The sequence below is a fragment of the Pagrus pagrus genome, assembly GCF_965226575.1.
Source record: "Pagrus pagrus genome assembly, chromosome: 15".
NCBI lineage: Eukaryota > Metazoa > Chordata > Actinopteri > Spariformes > Sparidae > Pagrus > Pagrus pagrus.
Window position 1 is genome coordinate 19,634,539 of NC_140199.1, and position 19,894 is coordinate 19,654,432.

Consider the following 19,894-nt stretch of genomic DNA (forward strand, 5'->3'; position numbering starts at 1 on the left):
AAACTGATTACTATTGATTAATTAATGTATAGCTTTCATTTACTGGCAGCGTGGTGGCTTAATGGTTAGCTCTGTCATGTCACAGCTGGGGGTCCAGCAGCCACACTCTGTGTGGGGCCTCTCTGTGTGGAGTCTGCATGTTAACCTCTGTGTCTGTGTGGCCTCCTGTCACAGTCCAGGAACAGGTAGGACTGTTGAATTGGCCTCTCTAAATTGGTCATAGCTGTGAATACAAGTGTCAATGTGAGTGCTCTTTCCTGGGTGTACAATGCCTCTCAGCCAATGCATGCTGGGAAAGGCTCCGGCCTCCTGTAGCACAGGGCTCCAGCCCCCCAAATTAATTAAATGTACTCAAATTGCCTTTTCCTTAACCTTGTTCATGTAATCAGTGTTACTGAAAATGGTTAAACATTTAGAGTATCATCTGTTTGACACTTGTGAAAGGAGATTTTCTATAGTCAATATAAATACACATAATGCAGTATTTTTGAAAGAAATTAATAACTACAAAGCTCCTTGCCAAAACATTTTTTAAAAGCGGGTGCAGAAATTAAACATTTGTTTTGTTTCATTGTTGGCACCTGCCGTCTTCCACACATTTCCAAACTGTGTTTTCGCACATTTTACTTGGGATCGGAGTAAATCCTGCCCAAACGGTTTTGATTTTTGCAGCCTCTTTAATGCACTGGTGATGGTGGACGGTTATGAGGATGTAATCTTAATGCCTGACCTTTCTGTTTGTTAATCTTTGCCGAAGAATGCCGAGAGCAGGTTTGTGGAGTGTCAAAGCACGGACCGAGCAGCTTGTGTTGTAAAAGCGTCTGTGATCAGACCCCCCCTCCAGAGGCTGAACTAAACAAATCCACATACATGAGTCTAATATGGGAAGTTAATGGGGTGCACTCGATGTTGCTCAGTGTGTACAGTCAAGGTGCTCTCAGTGTTTATAATTGAAGAGCGTTTTATCTCTGTCTTACCTCTCCTCAGTACTGGCAGGCAGGGAACATCGAGGTGTGCACGCTAACTTGAAGGTGAAAGTATTTTAGTCATTGCCAGCTGGCGTGACCCTCTACCATACACCTGCCCACACACACACACCTACACTCTCACACACACAGTTGAAAATATCTCTCTTTACCCAAACAAGCTCACATCCAGAAACATCAAAGCAGCCATATTTTATTTTGTGCGTATCCTCTGGTATGATATCAGTCAGCCTGTAAACAGCCTAATTCAGATAGTGAATAAAAGACGTGCTGCTAATCTTGGTTTAGGTGTGGAGCAGCTGCAGGCTGGTCAGCCCTTTCACCTCTGATTGACAGTCGCAGGCAGCAGAGGCAGCCTCACACACACACAGGAAGATTCACATGATACTTCCCCCCCGCCCCCGTCAACTCACACAACCCCGACCACATGGTTTGCTGGAATTGCAGCATAAAGGAAATTGCCCCGGCCTGTGACGGGAATAGAAAATAAAACACAACAACCACTTTCACGCCTCATTATTTTAAGCCTCTTTTTAGCTCCTGATGTCGGCTGTTTGGAAAATAGCGCGGGGTTTGATATTTTCCGTTTGTGTTGTGATTCTTCCCAAAAACGCTCTGTTTCCACTTTGAGCTAGTGATGATGCAGCCCAGCTTGACACTTGTGTCTGTCTGTGTCTCTTTCTGCAGCAGGAGGTACTGCCTTCTCCTTTCGCCCGCCAGACTGTCAGGAGAGCACATGGCCTACGGTCAGCAGCCCACTCCACACTCTTCACCCAGCCTCCCACTGCCCTGCCTCCACAGGTTAGTGTGTGTATGCTTGCGAAAATAACAGACTGCCTCATTTTTGGACGTGAATAATTTCCGTGCTGCTTGGCCTCCGGAGCAAATCCATAGTTATTAGGTCAGTTGTGTGTGTGGCTCATTGATGTGGAGCAGCAGCAGCAGCGTCAGCACTTTCTGACGCCTTCATCACCCTGAAGCAGTTCTTAAAGTCATTTGGAAAGGTCAGTTTTAATATTGTCGTCTCATAACGAGGCCAAGATTTCAGATTGCTTTACATATCTGATCCATATCGGCAGCTTGGACAGTGGCAGTGAATCTCACCTGCAGCGTTCCGCACTAAGAAGCTGCCAAGCACCCGAAGAATTTCAGGAGTGTTATTCTTGTTTGAGTGCTGAAAAAACTCTACATTCAATACAAACTTTTTTCTAGATTTAAATTGATAATGTCTAATAAAATTCCTGTCACACAAATCCTGATAATCCTTCACCACATGTCCCTGTTTTGACTAAGCAATCTGTTGTTGCTCCTGTTAATTTCCGTTTACCTGCGATTAGCATGCAAGTTCTGTTTAGTGTAGAATCCTTTGAAGGTTGATGAGGTCACCGGGCGGCAGCGCCTCGATAAAGCCATTAAAAGGAGCAATCTATTCAAATGTATTCAAAAATCCCAATGTTCAAAGCAACCGCTCCACCGGGGGGGCGTTGCCTTGATTCAGTGTTGTTGACATGAAGCAGCGTTTGCTGCCACATGAAGCCCATCAAACCTCGACACGGCCTGCAAATCAACACGCTGACAATTACGTACGAGGATTATAAACGGCAGCAAGTTTTGCAATTGCATGTGTAACAGCGGAGAACAAGCTCTTTCTGTTTGATGTGAAAGCAAACTTATCACAAGTGTCCCACCAACACTGCTGTTAATAGAAGGCAAAAATTACTGCAAGTAATGAGTCATGCCTCACAGGGGGAGTTTATTCTTCCTTTTTTAAATCAGCACAGTTAAATTAGAGCTACATAAGTTATCACAATAGACTTAATTGACTTGCAGATGTTTTATAGTCTCTCCACTGGCTGCTGCTCACACGGCTTTCAGATGGAAGTTTGTTATCTGACAGAATAGCGTAATGGATGGATCTGTGTGATTGTGTTCACGTCTCTCGCTGGGCACAGTAGCGTGACATCAATGCCAAATTAAATCTTTCCTCAGTTATAGATTTGATTGATTATTGCCATCTGTGTTGGGATCACATAGCTGTGCAATCCGGTTTGATTTGTCTGTTTTCCTGCAGGGTTGTGTTGCAGTAATAGAGTTGCAACAAATTGCTGAAAGTAAATTTTTGTCTGTAAGTGTCAGTGTAGTTTGATGGTGTGGTACCTAACTGGAATCTACAGTACTTGTGGAGAGATGTTTCAGAGGACATTTGTGATGCAAATAGCAGTTGATGGGGTCTGCTTAGTGGACACGTTTGAAGCTTTTGATCATATCACATCATCCTCATCAGCAGATGGAGTCTACTTTGGCTTCTTTCAAGATTCAACGACTGATTCGTCACACGCAATTTTTTATTCATATATGTACAGTGAAATGCAGGGGTGGTGCATAAGATATGCTAAAATGCTAATGTGCAACAAGCATTATTGGAATAATGGCAAGAAATAAGGATTAGAATAAAGAAATATGAAGGATAGCATTTCAAATTACAAATATATCTAGTATAAGTATTCAAATGTTGAAGGTCATATTTTCATTTTCATGTAAAATTCTCTCGTGGTCACTATATATTTAGATTTTCTATATATTTAGAGTTTGAAAGATTCTTTTAAATGTACACTGACATCAGATTGTTTTGTCGACCACCTTTTTCTGAGGCCACCGGTGATTTTGAAAAGGTAACTTGTAAGCCAACGAGAACATGAAGTCCTCAAAGTGCTCAGGAAATTTTTGCATCTACAACTCCATGACTACATGACTCCATCTGGTGAGGATGGTCATGTTGTGTTTATTTAAGGATCTGTATCTCTAGGCTTCCTCCGATCATGCAAATGGAAAGTACAAACATTGAAACAGTCAAACAAGCTGTGCGGACACACAAACGAGAGAAATCAAGAATGTGGTTAATGTAGAGTACAAGCCGTACAATTATACATAGAATCAGAGAAAACAGGAAAAAAGAAAGGAAAAACATTTAAAGAGGTCATATTATGCTAATTTCCTACTTTTATTTGGAGGTCCTAGTAGAATAGGTTTATGTACTTTAATTTTCAAAAAACCTTATTTTTCTCATATGGTGCATTGCTGCAGCGTCCCTTTTCACACTGTCTCTTGAACGCATCGTTTTAGCGACAGAGTGAGACATCTCGCCTCGGTTCAATCTTTGGTTAGAGTTGCACATGCACATTACTTAACGGACAGGATGTAGCCAATCAAAGGCAGAGTAGGGCGGGTCATGCCGAGCAAGGTAGTGTGATCTAAAATAACGCTACTACAGCAGTAGCGACTGTATGTCTGCTGACACAGTGTATTTATTTTATAATAAATATATAAAAATATATATTTATTTAAGGGTTGTTACATAGCGACATATATAAGTACGGAAGTAAAGGCTCGACTCCAAACCTGTGGGAGAGAGCTAACCCAAGAAACTGAGGACATTTAGGTATATACAGTATGTCATGACTGAGTGTGTCCTAACAATCACAAAATGAACCTCAGGCTGTGATTGTTTATCTTGGCACAAGGTGTCAAATCAGATCAGTGTCCTTCCAGTAGAACATGACGAGCAGTCACAAGATCCGACGTTAGGACTTCTCGGCACCACCACTTTGTCCTTCGTCTCCTTTCCAACTTGTCTTGGCCGGACCGCGACTCCTTGCACTTGGTATTCCTGTGAGTAAGGTCCAGCTAGAATCCAATAAAGCAGACGCATTATGTTAAAAAGATCAGCTCAAGGTTAAGTGTGTGTATTTTTCACCAGGAAATGCGCTCGGCCCCACCAACAAGCTTGCACGGGATGAAAATTTTATGACGAGAACAGGATATTTGTTCCTTGAGTGCTCGCAATCTTACTGCTGTGGATAGCAGTGCATTAGCTCAACCTCCTCTTCTTTCTGTGTGTGTGTGGTTACGTGCATGGGAAGAATGTGTGCTCAGTGTGCTTTTGCTTGTGTAGGTGCGTGCAAATGTATGTGCCATTGGGCTTTATGAAATGGAGAAGGCAGGTCTGTGCAGGGTGGGGGTGGTTGTACGCTGAAAAGCGAGCAGAGGCTTCCCTTGGACCGTGTTTACGTTTTACTGCAGCGGGCCGCTCGGCGAGTTATTGGGGGAAGGTCGGGGAATGAGAGCAGAGTAAATGTACACATTACTTACGCTGCTGGGAAGTAAAAACATCAGCAGTGGGTTGTCCTGGCGAGGCCTTGTTCACAACGGGAAGAAACAACAGCGCTGAGAGGGAGCCCGTCGATAGTCCCGAGCGTCCCTCTCGCTGCCACGTAGCCTCCAGAGGGAGAGCTGTTTGTTCAGAGGGCAGGGGAGGGTGGAGACACGGGAGGCTCAGCAGGGAGTGTTTGCCTTGCCAGGGCTTGTTGTCTTTGCTAGGTAGAGCTCAGAACGATATTGTCATAACTGCAGCAGGAGAGGGATACATCAGCAAAACAGTGACACCGTACAGAAACTCCGGCGGAATGAAAATCAGGTTGCATAAACTTGTTGGCCTTGAAAACATCGTATCGAACTACACCTGCTCGACGTCTGGCATTTGTGTACGGCATTTTTTCCTGTCTACAATTCACTTTCTGCAATTTCTTTCTTTGCACTGACATCCCTCTCCCCTCACACACTCCTGCATTGCTGCAGTACAGACACTTGTCTCCTACTTGGCTAAGCCAGCGCTCGCTCCCTCCTCCCTCTGTCGCTCCTTGGCATCCATCAGTTTAGCTGCAGCTTCCCACGAGGCCTGATGGGTCACGGCTACACACACACACACACACACACACACACACACACACACACACACACACACACAGAGCCATTCTGAGCAGCACTATTCATGTATAGACCTCTCGACCCATCTGCGACTCAGCCTCCTGCAGATGGGAGCCGTGACGAATTTGGAGAAGTTGTCAAATGTCCCGGCGACACACGAGGAGAGAAAAGCTAAAAGAGGAGGAAAACGAGTTGTTAGTTCCTCACTGGAAACTGGCCAATTTGTGTAAGTCAATGTGTAATAGTAGGCAGGGAAAAAAATGCAGGGAACATCAATGGAAGGAGATAAGATAGATGTAAAATAAAATAAGGATAGCGGCTGATAAGGGCGTAGCTATAGTTTAGAGCAGAGGAGGTGGCGTTGCGACTGCAGCCTGCAGAGTTTTTAAAGTCTCTTGACAGGCACTTTGAGCCTGCGCTAAGCTGAGTCTATGTCAAAAGGATCTCTTCTTCTGCCTGAGAAAACATCTGCACTGTCTTGTAATGTTCCTCCTGAAGGGACTGAAGACATTGATGAGTGGAAAAATAACTATTCAGCCAGTTTGAGTGTTGCTCTCTCCTCTCTTTTCTCAGGCGGATTTTGTCAGTAATCTACGCTTACTTGGGCAATCGCACATTGTCTAATCTCTGGCAGGTGGGTGTAGTTCAAGAACAGGATGGACCCTTTCAAGCTGCGAGCTCAATGTACAGGCTTGCGTCAGTGTGGTCAGGAGTCGGGAAATGGCCGGCCACTCTTTTCTCCAGGAGGCAGGCGCATTACGAAGATACTGCCCAAACTAACGCTCATTTACTCTCAAACAAATATTTGTTTATTGAGCGTCTCCGTCCGTTGTGTGCGCACGCATCCTCTCCTTTTATGGCACCACGTCAGCAAGAGTTTGTGCCATGCTGTCCATTTACTGTGATTGGCTATAAATTGTACGGAGATGCTGGTCCAAACTTGTAGCTCGTCACCCTGCCAGTCGGCGTCAGAGAGGGATCTAGTTTGTGTTTGCAGTCGACAATCACTTTAAAACTTGCCTTATTTTTAGTTGTATGATGTCACCAACGAGCGAGGAGGAAAAACGGTGCTGATAAAAGACATAAAGGCTTTGCTCAAGTTTTCTCAGTGGTTAATCAGCTCTAAACGAATGATATTATCATTCTTCTTTTATAAGGCCATATACTGCCCTGCCTTTTCCTACTTTTTATTCATCTGGACCAGAGGCAGGAAAGGGAGAAAGGTAGTGAGTAACGTGAGTGGAAGGTACTTCGGGTGAATTGAGGTCGATTGCTGCAATTTGAGCCACAACCTGTACTCCGTCTCTGAGTCACAACTCTTCTTCACACACAAAGATAACATAAATATTTTTAGATTCAGTGTGACTTACACTTCCCGAGGATATCATTTTCTCCATTGCCACTAAACATCAATAAATTGAAAGAAGATGCGCCCCTAAGAACTGCAGAACTTGCCTGAGAAACATCACGTTTGTAAGTTTTCTTCACTGTCAAAATAATCCGGTGAAAATTGTCGTTATGTGCATGAGTGGATTGCAAAGAGGAACTGCTGATAGTAAATTCTGCATACGTTTAATGGTTTTTCAAAATTCAGGATTCTGTTTACATGCCCAGAAGCCCCCAAATTATACTGAATGTCTTTCCGAAACTTAGAGTAGGATTATTCCTCAAGCAGGAGTAAGTGAAAGAATAATATTCAATGAGACAAACCCTTTCTTTCTCATGTTGCTCTATTGATATCGTAACACACAGATATGACACACAGATTTTTAGATTCAGTATGACTTGCACTTCCTGAGGTTTGACATTTTCTCCATCGCAACTTAGTGTCTATAAATAAGTTTAGAAATTCTTTTAGAGAAAGATTTGCTGCTGATAACTCTTAAAAACCACTTTATCTCTGAGAACTTGCCTGAGAAACAGTTTTATTCAGTATCAGCGTAACCCGGTGAAAGTTGTCTTTATATGCATGAGTGGATTGCAAAGTGGAACTGCTGATGGTTAATTCTGCATATTTTTAATGGTGAAAGTTCCCCCAAATGATGCTGGCTGTAGTTCACAAGCTTATGGTTCGTAGGCAGTCGTGGATTTGCATTCTGGAAGCGTGGAAGTTTAGAAAGAAGGGCTGTTGTGTGTCCTGCTCCTAGTTTGCATACAGCCGAGTCTAGCCCCGACTCGCAGCCTTTGGAAACTCCGGAAAGACTACAAAAACAAACCACTGTCAAGTTAAAATGAAGAAGGATTCAGCAGTTGCACGGATTTCTCGCCGAGAATGTCTTCAAAAACACGTTTTGCGTCCAATCAGGTGCAGCCAGGAGCTTTTGTGTCGTTGTAGGAGGGTGTTGGTCAAGTGTCTAGTGCCGGGCCTCGCGTCCAAAAACGCCCACATGGGTATGATTATTCCTCAAGTAGAGGTAAGAAGGAGAATAAACACAGGCGTGACAAAACCAACAGATAATAAATCATTATTTGTTTTACATAAGTCAAGCGCAGAATGTCAGTATTGTTCTTATATTTCCTTCTCTATCCGTGCATTCTGTATACAAGGGGTGTGTTTGTCTCAGTCTTAGTGTTCCTTACAGCGACCCTTTCTCTGCTCTTAGTTGCACCTTTTGAATGAGACTGCAGAACTTAATGGCTATTGTTATAACCGTGCCCTATCGCACACAAACACACCCTCATATACCCGAGTTGCAAAACACTCCCTTTGCCCTCCTAAAACCAGAGCAGTTTACCTCCAGCGCTCTCTTTTTGACTATGATACAGTAGAGAGCCAATATGTAAAGGTGCAGCCAGCTAACCTGAGGGCAGGATCTAATAATGGGAGCTGATAAACTAACAAAAGAAGATTGATGGGACTTGCCAGCTTGTGCTGAAGGCCTCTCCTGATTGTTCTATACAGCCCTGACTCTCCCGGTAGGGCAGGAGGAAGCAAAATCTGTAGATTCAGAAGTCTTAATGTGCTTTATTGTCAGTGTTTGGCAGAGAAAGGAGGAATAAATGAGGGAGAACGCAGTTGTTGCCATTACCGGATTGTATATGTGTTTATTTGCATCTCTTAGTTTACAAAATTGCACCCTTGCTGTTAACAGATGGATTTCACCCACTACAGACGGATGTATAATCCTCCACTCCACCTCTGCATCTCGAGAGCACTGGCAGACTTGTTCAGCTGCAATTAACTCTGCAGTTAATTAGCATGTTGCTAAGTCCGTCCTCGTATTGTCTGCGTGGAGTGGCCAAACAAAGGGAGAAGAGTCTTCACAGTCGTCATTTGTCAGCTGACATGAAATAAAAACCAAACACAGAAGCTCCAACTGAACTTCTCTGTGTCAGAGCGATGATGAATTCTCGCGTCGTCGAGTTTGTTGCCTTCGAATCAAATTGATTATTCCATCATGACACACAGAGACTGGGCGGCTTAGTAAAGCTTAAAGGTACCTGTAAGGCTGAGATACCATCACTGTGTCTAATTACATTATCGATCTATTTGTGCGTGTCCCTGTGTTGGTATCTTTCGCAGATATTGCGTGAGTAAGATTGCAGCAGAAGGGGCGCTCGGCTCATGTTGAGCTTCTTATTTCAGCTTACATTTTCAGACAGTGAGCCTGCGGGGTGAGGGAAAATAAAGACAGTCTGAATATTGCTAAAGATTGGTAGAAATAAAAAAGCAGTGGAGTCGGGATATAAAGGATGGGACTGCGAAGAAGATTGTGTTACTCTCAAATGAAATATCATCACTCTGACAGTCTCGGTCACGCTTTATATGAAGGTCGTTGAAGTAAGCGTTAGTAACGAGGTAGTAGGGCTTTTATAAGGCCTCATAAGATGCTTATTGACATAACTTATACTATTAAAGGACCAACAAAACTTTTAAGACTGCTTAAGAACATTAATGAAAGCCTTATGAGTTTTTATAAATTGTTATAATAGCATTACAAACACATTTATTGGCTTTAACCAACTTACCTGTTATGTCATAGTTGTTGTAGTTTTTTCATTGCTTCATTAAGATTAATGCATATTTTATGTTGAATTTATTAGCAGTTAAATATGCTTTTTGCAGCCACGGGATCTGAAGTCAGAACAAAGCCTTATCGAGGTTAATAAATTCTTTATTATGGGCTTATCAAGGTTTTTTAAGATCGCAAGACATGCCGCAGAGGCTGAAGCCCCTACAGTAATGATTCACCTTCTCAAGTGCTTATAAATGTCTTATATTCTAACAAGAAATGTGTTTTGATGCCATCAGTATCACGCTGGTCTTATTAATGTTAATAAGCATCCCTTAAGGACCTTTAAGGGCCTTATTACATTTAAACTAGCACAGTCCTTATTTAAAAAAATAGTTTTTAAGACTCAAACGTGTAGTCATGAGGAAATCATTTTTCGCGGATTCCAAAATGAGTGAACATTTACAAAGAACAATAAAGTTTATTCATTTGAACACTGAATATGTTGTCTTTATAGGTCAAAAAGGATTTGCTAATGATTGCATTGTGTTTTTATCTACATTCTGCGCCGCTGCCCAACTTTTTTGGGAATCTTTGTTGTACATCATCCTCATCTCTCAGCCCGTTTCTGTGATCGATCAGCAAACCGGTATGGAGAAGTTTAAGAAGGCAGCAGATCCCCTTTCTGGACTTTTCCTGCCAGAACAGAGTTTTAGGAATCTGTTTGAACAAACTCACTGATGCTCACACCTTAAACTCTCATTGATTGTAATCTGCCCTTAACTTATCAAAGCCAGTGTAAAAGGCATGTAAAAGTTTATGCTACTCTTATCCACCTGGATGATCGACTTAATCCTCCTTACTTTAACACTTACAGTAGATATCGTCAACCTTTAATGTTGAGTAGGGGCGGGGGAAAATTCATTCAGGTAAGAACTGTGATTTTTTAAAAAACGTTTAGGATGGATGATGAAATGAAGATTTACATTCCAGCCACACGTACCCCATTGTATTCAAGATTGAAGATCAATTTAATTATCATTAATCAATAAAATATTGTGTGTTGTTATAATGGAGCCCCATGTTGCAGCAGGACGACCTGTATGCGGTCGAGTGTGAGTCGATGCCACGTGGAGTTGACGCTTTAATCAGAAACTGATGCTGGAAGAATGCAACAAATATCCTGCAGATGTTCAGAAATTCACATTCTTGAGATAAAACTGCACCTCTCAAAAAACATCTTGTAAAACGCTATTAACTACAACATCAACATTATCAGTATTGTTGTATCAGCCCGTGTTAATTTGCCTGAAGGATGCACTGTTTCCGAGGAATATCAAAAGCTGGATTGTGGTTGTTAAGACAGTTATTAGGTAAAATTAATGTTCTGTCATCAATATGCAGTAATAATATTCTTGGCTGGTGAACAAAATGAGCAATTAATTCACAAATAGCTCCGTAGCAATTTTATAGTTGTACCTCTGTAATCCGAGGTGTGTTACATAACATTATCAGCATTTCCAGCTGGGCTTAGTCACTCTCCTACTCACTCACTATACCTACTGACTCAGGTTTGCAAAAGTTGGCAATTAAACGTGATTGTCATTTCAATATAATATTCAAACTGTCCCAACTAATTCCAGTCTACTATTACATGTTTATTTATGTTTTAGCTTCTTGTTTTCTCCTCTTCTTTACCCTCCTCTCTTGTTTTCTGTCGTCTTTATATCATTACAAAGGGCACATGCCACTCACAGCTGCTTTTATTGATCAGTTTTCTTCTCTTGGCCACAGTCTGTCGGATTAAAGGCCTTGTTATATTGTGAGAGGACGAGCTTCCTTCCCAATAATCCCTGTGGAGTAAATGTGCCACCCAGACACAGAGCAGCTGTGTGCCGTAGCAGAAATCTGAACACGAATAACTTTCCTTTAGTGTGTTTTGACCTAAGTTGTAAATGTTCTAATAAGCTTATCGCATATTTGTGGGGGGCTCCGCCTTACCCGCATTACTGCTTTAACCGCATTATGACTGCAAGATTATTTATACGTGTGTAAATGTGGACGCTGTTGACGTCTGCAAAACGATGAGTCAGCAGAGAAGCCTTGGCCTTTTGAAATTTGAAAAGATGACATTTAAAGCTGATGTTTGGGATGGAAGAAAATATTGTCTGGATAGTGTCACAACATTTCATCTGTGACTGAAGATTCAAAATACAACAAACCAAAAAAATAACCCCCAAAATGAAAACACCAAGGGAAATGGTCCAGAAGTTTTACAGGTCCAGAAATATTGAGGTAAGTAGGTGGTAATTACCATCATTTGAAGTTCCTTACCACTAAATTACCACAATAATTACTTTAAAATGTATTGACAATTATCCCAATATTAATTAGAAATAATTATTTGATATTTTTCAACAAGCCGTTCATAAATAAATGGTAATTTCTTTGATACATTTCCAGACACTTCAACCATCAACGATCAGGCTCTCCTCTTCCTCTGTCAGACACTCTCACACACACATGCACAGAGTTCCTATTCGCAGGTATTTAAAGGATTGTAAATATAAACCTTTTTCCCTTTTATTTTCAAATGTGTTGGAAATAAAAAAAAGTCTCAAAATATAAATAAAGTGACATTTAACTTGAGTTAATACATGAGTTAATATACGGTATACCATCTGCTTCCTTTTTACAACAGCACATGCTTGCCCAGTGTACGTGAATGGCCATGAGATATGCATTTTCAGGTTGTGTTATTATGGACGCTTGCCTGGTCAGAGATATATTATTTCTAAAACCCTGCTTACGAAATAACTGTGTACGTGTTGACAAGGCCTTACTGACCTGCAAGTAAGACAAAAACTAGCAGGAAATAAAAAATGGCATGATCAGCAGAAGTTGAGCAGAAACCAGTTGGAAGTTACGTATTAACGATTTACTGGAAAATAGCTGAATATTGTAATAAATAATATTGGGGTAATTTTCAACATTTTTGAGGTGATTATTGATGTGATTTCAAGAACATTTCAAATGTTACTTGGTAATTACCACCTGCTCTGTATGAAATTGGTGGACCTGTAAAATTAAGTTTTCATTATGTGTTTCAAGGTGTATTTTGGTGCCATCAAAGGACTTTTTTCATTCCACTTAACGCCACCGCTGTATGGCAGCTTGACAAGTGACAGCATGAGGCGCTCAGGCACAGTGATCGCAGTCAAGCTGTTAACTAATTTGTAGTAACAGTAGCCCTCGGAGATTAACTTAACACACATATTACCAACATCTGTTACAAAAGAGGACCATGTTTAGCTTGAAGGTGCCTGAATCACTTAAATTATCTTGGAACCATCCATGGGAAGCGAGCGGCGCTGCAGCAGGTAGTCCGCTCTGGGAGGCAACGTGATGGGGTGCCCTTGCATGAGCTCATTCGCCAACAACTGAGCTGGAATCCTGCGGTGAGGAAGAGAAGGAAACGAGAGGGAACAATAGCAGCGGGGGGTCGAAAGAAAGAGGAAGCCCTAGGGAAAGATGGAGAACTAAAATCGCATTCAAACTGGGAGTAATCGAGGAGGAAGGGCGGCACAATGAGCAGCATTCTGATGATGAGGATTAAGATAGGGTGATTAAGAGCACGAGGACGGAGAGATACAGAGACAGAGCTTTTGTCTGAGTATTAGAGAGGCTGCCTAGCTCGCTTTCATTTAAGGTCATGATGTCATTTTGGGGGAGATGAAAGGGCAGAGATGGGAGGAAGAGCTGGAGGCGAGATGGGAGGATTGGGACAATCTTGAACAAAGTCTTTAGCGATGCAGTCTGATCCAGCATTGATATTAGCTGACTTTAGTCGACACTGTTCAGTATCATCTGTCTCTGCTCCTTCTCAGTGTGTGGTCTCTGCGAGTAAGGCTGGGGTGTTTTGTTATGACTCGTGGAAACGGGACCGTCACATCACTCTCAGACAGGAGGAGATGAGATGCCGCCCAGGACCCTTTGAGGTCCGAAAGGCGGGGCGGTTTGCTTATTTAACCGCTGCGACTTCCATTCCCCCGACCCTGCAGGTGGGCACGGTGACGGACAGTTCAGACTGTGGCCCACTTTCTGCAAACTGCCCAAAGTCTGTGTGTGTGTGTGTGTGTGTGTGTGTGAGCGCGCTGTTCCCCACCAAGCCCCACTGCACAGTACCTGTGAATATTTGATGCTTGTTGTGAAAGGCCTGGAGGGAAGCTGTTGTCGTTATTAACAATCAGACAAATAGGACCCAACAGGAAAAAGACTCGCTGTCTTTTGGAGATTACAGTCTGCATGAAAATCACTCTCTGAACCATCTTTCACTTTCATTATTCTAACACCGACATGATTTAACATTCAGTATGGCTGTGGTGAAGACGGATGTGACTTGTGCTGACTCAGGAGTAATGCCTTAGCTACACCAGAAAGTGGCAAAGCAGCGATCGTCCCTGTGTGCTCGTGAATAGGTGATGGGTGGTGCTAGAAGCTCGGTGCCAATGGGCTAGTCAGTAGACAGTAACATATATCCCGGCCAGTAATGTTGTTTTATGCTGCTTTTCAAAAAAACCATTGGGAACCGTTGCAGCAGTGGTAAATGAATGGCTGATGCAGCTAGTAAGCAATGCTAGCTTGTTTTGGACTCTGCAGCGCTCAGTGCTCTCAAAGGTCAGGTTTGTTTGAGGTCTGAGTCGTTGATTTAAGTTTGTTTACCAAAGTTTAATGTGACGCAAAAGATTTGCACAGATTTTCATTCCTACCTGGGACAATCCAAGAGAACTGATTGCACCATTTCCTTGCTTTGGGTTAGCAATGCCACACTACGTTCTATCTAATAATGTGTGTTGTTCATAGAGATATTTCTTAATTTAAGTCATTTTTTGACTTTTTTTTATATTGATATTTTTGAACATGTCCTAATTGAATTTGTCTTAGACTCTGTTTATGCTGCAGAGATACATTCCTCCTAAATAAATTGGACTTTTGTATGTAGCTATGTCAGAATATCACATTGTGGTCTTAAGGCACTCTACTCTTAAAGCTAGGGAAATGTGTTACCTCTACTAGTGCTGTACGATAAAAATCTGTCAATATTGATTTAATGCTGCTGTGGGAGAACATTCATTCTGCTGCACACTTGGCTCAAGATGTGAAACATTTCTGCCCTGTCCACTCCTTTATTTAAACTAGCAACCACAGTGAGGGGAAACTTTTGTGATTCATTCACATAAAAGAGGCACTGATGTAAAACAGTGACTGACCACCACAGAAACCAGTGTTCAGGCAGATAGTGTTATCCTCCTTCTACACTATGGTTCTCCACTGAAACTCCTAAATGCCTAGCAGCGGGTTGAGCAGTGAAAGTGCTGTGGTCCTCGGTGAAAATTGGCACCGGCAACGCTGGGACTTGTTTTGCATACATCCTGGGAAAAAAAGCCAACCAATCCAAATCATGTTTGTCTGTCACGCTGACTTAAAGCAGAAAATTGCCATCATACTTAGAAAAAACTGAGGCCATAAATCAAAGCTCCTGCTACTATAAATGTCCACACGAGGAGAGCTGTGTGTTCCTGTGCTCAGTATGAGTCAGTCGTTGTGCTGCAGCTCCCCTCGGCTCCTTCAGCAGTGTCTGGTCTGCTCTGTGTCTGAGTGGCATTCATTAGCCCAGTTTCAGCTCTGGCATTTCTTCATGCCATATGTCCATGTGGACCGCAGCAGAGTGAAACTCCGACAGACCCGCCAACGCAGCGCAGAGGGCAGAAAGTTACAATTCTGTGGATTCAGTTTTCCAGATTTTTTACTGGTCCTCTCCATGGACCAGCCACTAGTGAGGCCAGACAGCTAATGTTGCAGATTAATAGTTGAACATGGAGCTCGCTGGGGTCGAGCATTGATATTCGGTCTAATTTTAACTCTGCTTTCACAGACTTTGTATGTTTTTACAGTCCAAGTTGTGTTCAAGGCATCAAGGCCCTTAGGAAAGAAACTTGTGCTGTCAAAGTTCCTCAAAAGCCGCATTCCCAGGCCTGCATCTCCATAAATAACAGCTGCTGCCATGAATGTCACCTCACATGCTCTCAGAGAGCAAAGATGCAAGCATCCAGGGTCAGGTTCTGCATCAGGGGAATATTAGTCCAAGAGCTGGCTGCTTTTTGACCATTTATGGTGGCAGCTGTCATTTTGACCGAGGACATGCAGGTTATCACAACCACCCCAGATTCTCTTCTGGTTCTCAGTGTGCAGGGAGAGAATGGATTTGGTTTGGTTAGGTTTAGGCACAAAAACCACTCAGTTATGGTTAGGAAAACATATTTTGGCTTAGAATACCTCTTTAGGTCACCCCAAACACAGCTGGAGATGTCCATAGGTCTCCTTACAAACACCCGGTTTTGTTACCACACATACGGCTGGAATTTTTAACCGTGAAACCGTGATATGACAAAAATTTGAATGCTTCTGTGGTTTGCAGAAACATCAACTGCTAACATTTTACCCTTCTCTTCTGTCCATCCTGAAGTCTGACCGACTGCTAACAGTCTTGGTGCCACCACTGTTCTGTCTACTTAGAGAAAATTGCTCACTACAAAGTTTAGAGGACACCCCCCCCCCCGCCACCTGCCTGCCTTGAAATTTTAATTTGACATTTAACAGCATGTTTTTGTCTCAGCTGACATTTAATTAGTAAGTCCTTCAACTGAACAAGACCAGTGAAAAGCTTTGTTCCTCTTTCTTCTACCTTTACAAATACTTTTAGCCTAACTAGAAGGTGACTGCTATTTGTGTAACTCTCAAAGTAATGGCCACATTCACCCATTCATGAACACATTTATGCACTGATGGCGGAGGCTGCCATGCAAGGAGCTGACCTGCTTATCAGGAGCGATACAGCGCCTCCTAACCTAACACTCACATGGGATAGCCATCGATAGCAATCTGGAGGTTAGTATCTTGCCCAAGGGCACTTGATCATGCAGCCAGAGCCAGGGATCAAACTCCTGACCCTCCTATAAGTGGAGGACCAGCTCTACCACAGAAAGGATGTACTCAAATTTAGGGCTGTTCCAATCAATCAGTCAATCAGTCTATTGATTGCTGAAGGGGACGGGAGGGGGTCACGAATAAGCATCCACTTAGAAATCATTGAAAAAAGACGCTCCTCATAACTTCAGAACTTGCCTGGGAAATGATCACATTTTAAAGTTTTCTTTTGTATCAAAGTAATCCAGTGATGTCTGTCTGTACATCTGTGGGTAATTTGCAAACAGGAGCTGTTAATACATAATTCGGCATACTTTTAATGTTGCCAATTTAGCAAAATGTAAAAAAAATAAATAATAATATACAGGCTTAAAAATGATCCAGCCCAGGGAGTAACCCACTGAATCCCTGCAACATAATAGGCCGACATACATGATGTACTGGCTAACACAGAAGGACTGGTGCCAAGAGCATTCAGCTAATGGGGATCCTTTTAAATGAATAAATAAATAATACATCCCCAAAGGCATTATGGGAACTATAGTTCCAACACTTCAATTCCTGATCCAAATTTCCCAGAGGCCAAATTGACATCTTCAAATTGCTTGTTTTGTTTGACCAGCAGCAAAAAAAACAAAACAATGATGAGCAACTTTAAGCAATAATCAACAACCTTTCCCAAAAAATGTTCTCTTGATTGATGCATCAATTAATTGAGTAATGGAATCTACCGCTTTATGTACCTGGATTGAGACCTCAACAGCAAGATGTTGAAAGTTGTTTTGCAAACAGCATAAATATGATAATGAACCATGATTAGATGAGCTACGAGGTACAAACTTTGTATATCTGGCTCTTTGCCGTAACATAACTCCGGGGGTCAGATTATGAAAGCGAGGCAAGAGATGAAGCAGTAGAGGGAAAAGTGGAGCATCTGGCACCCTTCAGCATCACAGATGAGAGATAAATTGGTGATGACCTAGTACTAATGCGTGTGCTCGGAACATGATATTTTATTCAATGTGGGTTTTAATAAAAGCGATCATGAACTTTGGGTCCTGGAGGGGACGTTTTTGCCTCATGAATCTTTCGTAAACTTATTGTTGTGCCTATTTAATGCGCCAGTTGTGTCTCGCACCTAGAAATCCATGCCGTGTGACAGACTGTCCCGAGGACAAACCTTTGAATAAACCTCGATAGAATATCGCTGTTTTTCTGTTCGCCTAAAGCAGCTTCAGCGGGAACGAGTGGTGCAGTCGGTGGTCACAGAGGACCACTGCGCTGTCGTGGAGAGAACGAATGGGAGGCACTTTAATTCCTAATTCTAGTGTTTTATCTTCCACTATATTTAATGACTCTACAAACAATGGTGAATGTTGGTGCAAAATGTAGCTCTGCTCTCACAGTGGTGTTTGCAAAGAGGATGACTATAATGGTGGGAACGGGGAAGTAGAGATGAATAGAGGGCTTCTCGGTGCACTAGTGTTGGTGGGAAGTGAAAGATAAAAAGAGGACGATAACGAGTGAACAGTGCCTATTCAGCAGCATTGATCGGTGTGTGATGTGAGCTGCAGCCCTCCACATTTTCACAGTCTTGAGGTTTAATCAGGGATATAGGATCACCAGTCGGATCAGGGCTCGCGTGGCGTGCATGTGCACGGCTGGATTTGCGCGCCTTCCTCAGACGCATGTCCGTGAATGTCAGCAGGGTCTCAATTACTTTGAAGCCACGGGAAGTGGAAAAAGAGAGGGAGGATGAAATAACAAAAGGAGAGCAAAGAGGAGTTCCTTCGTCTGCTGCAGGTGAGGGGCCGAGTGTTGCGTGACCTGCACTGAAATTAACACTGACACAAGCAGCTAGTGCCATCTGGTGTAGGAGCAATCAAAGAGGGTCTGAGCACATGCACACACATATGCAGACGCACTGTATATATATGCATTATGCATGCAAACACCATTTCAGTTTCTGCGCCGCTCTGATCTCAAAAGTGACCCGAGGAAGTTGGAAAACGCAGACGCCGCCCCTCAGCCTTGATTGAATCTTTCGAGGAGCGGAGCTGTGTTGAGCACAATGGCTGAGCGGGTCTTCTAAGCTCAGGCGTGAAAGCCTGCACCGCTCTTCAATAATGCATCAGTTTCCAGTGTTGTTGGTCCCAGGGAGGGGGTGGAGGCTTGGTGTCAGGCTTGGCGAGGGTTTGAGGGTCCAACTGGCCCTTCTGAAGCAAGCCCACGTGACTAGAGACAGATTCATCCCCCATCTGAGATCTTATCCCGTGGATTAAGCAAGTCATGAGTTGGCATTAATTAATCAAAGACGGTCCGGAGCCTGAAAGCCAATTTATTGAAATGGAATGAAGGATTACGCTGGAATTATTTATATCTTGCTGTAACTGGCGTGGAGGTTTTGATGTCTGAAATAAGCTAATCAGGGGGGAAGGTTGTTTTCACTATCAACTGCATTGCAGTGGAGAGGTCAGATTGGCACAGGCTTCCGTGGGGCGCGCTGTGCTTTGTCACGGCTTCCCTCCCAAAGTGTGAGCGCGGAGATTACTTAATACTGTGGCGTTCAAGAATACGACTGCAGATTTCATATCTGTTAATGGCTTTTACCAGACGAGGAACACAACCCAGAGAAAAGGCAGCGTTTTCCTTTCGTTACATAAGCTCGTCGGCGCTGAGGCGGAAAAAAAACGACAGTGATTACAGTCACACTGTACTCAAATCTACTTTCTTCTGTAGCAACTGCTGAGTGCCCCTCTTATCTAGGTGTGTGCGTGCTTTTGTCTGTATTTCTGAGGGGATGGAGAATGTGTGTGTGTGCATGCAGGGGATGTTGTGTGGTTGTGAGCGGGAGCAGCTGTGCCTTTCCTCTAGTTAACCCCACAGTGGGGAGGTGTGGGCTGCAAGGAGCTGAGTGGGCAGGACCTCGCCCTCCAGAGCAGAACAGAGAGAGGAAGTGAGGTAAAGCACAGCGATAGACACATCAGGCTGACTGCACCACAGCAATATGACCTTTAAATATCAGCTGTATGACTTATAAGACGGAGGCAGCTGTGTTTTTGTCTGTTTTAATACCTTTTCACTCAGTGTGAAGGGATTTTCGGAAATATATTGCATGTAGTGTATTAATCAGTGACCTAGTCAGTTGAAAATGAATGAATAACAATTTGATTATTCTTTTCTTCATTTTGCATTAAGCACATT

The 19,894-nt window shown here is 42.9% G+C and overlaps 1 protein-coding gene across 1 annotated transcript in view; it reads left to right on the top strand.

Annotated features, from left to right (window-relative positions):
• Nucleotides 1-19,894, top strand: part of mcu (mitochondrial calcium uniporter) — a 65,022-nt gene that overhangs the window by 27,037 nt on the left and 18,091 nt on the right. Inside the window, exon 2 of the mRNA XM_084375106.1 lies at nt 1,674-1,787. Within this exon, the coding sequence (XP_084231232.1) occupies nt 1,674-1,787 (114 nt within the window). The remainder of the gene's footprint in view (nt 1-1,673; nt 1,788-19,894) is intronic.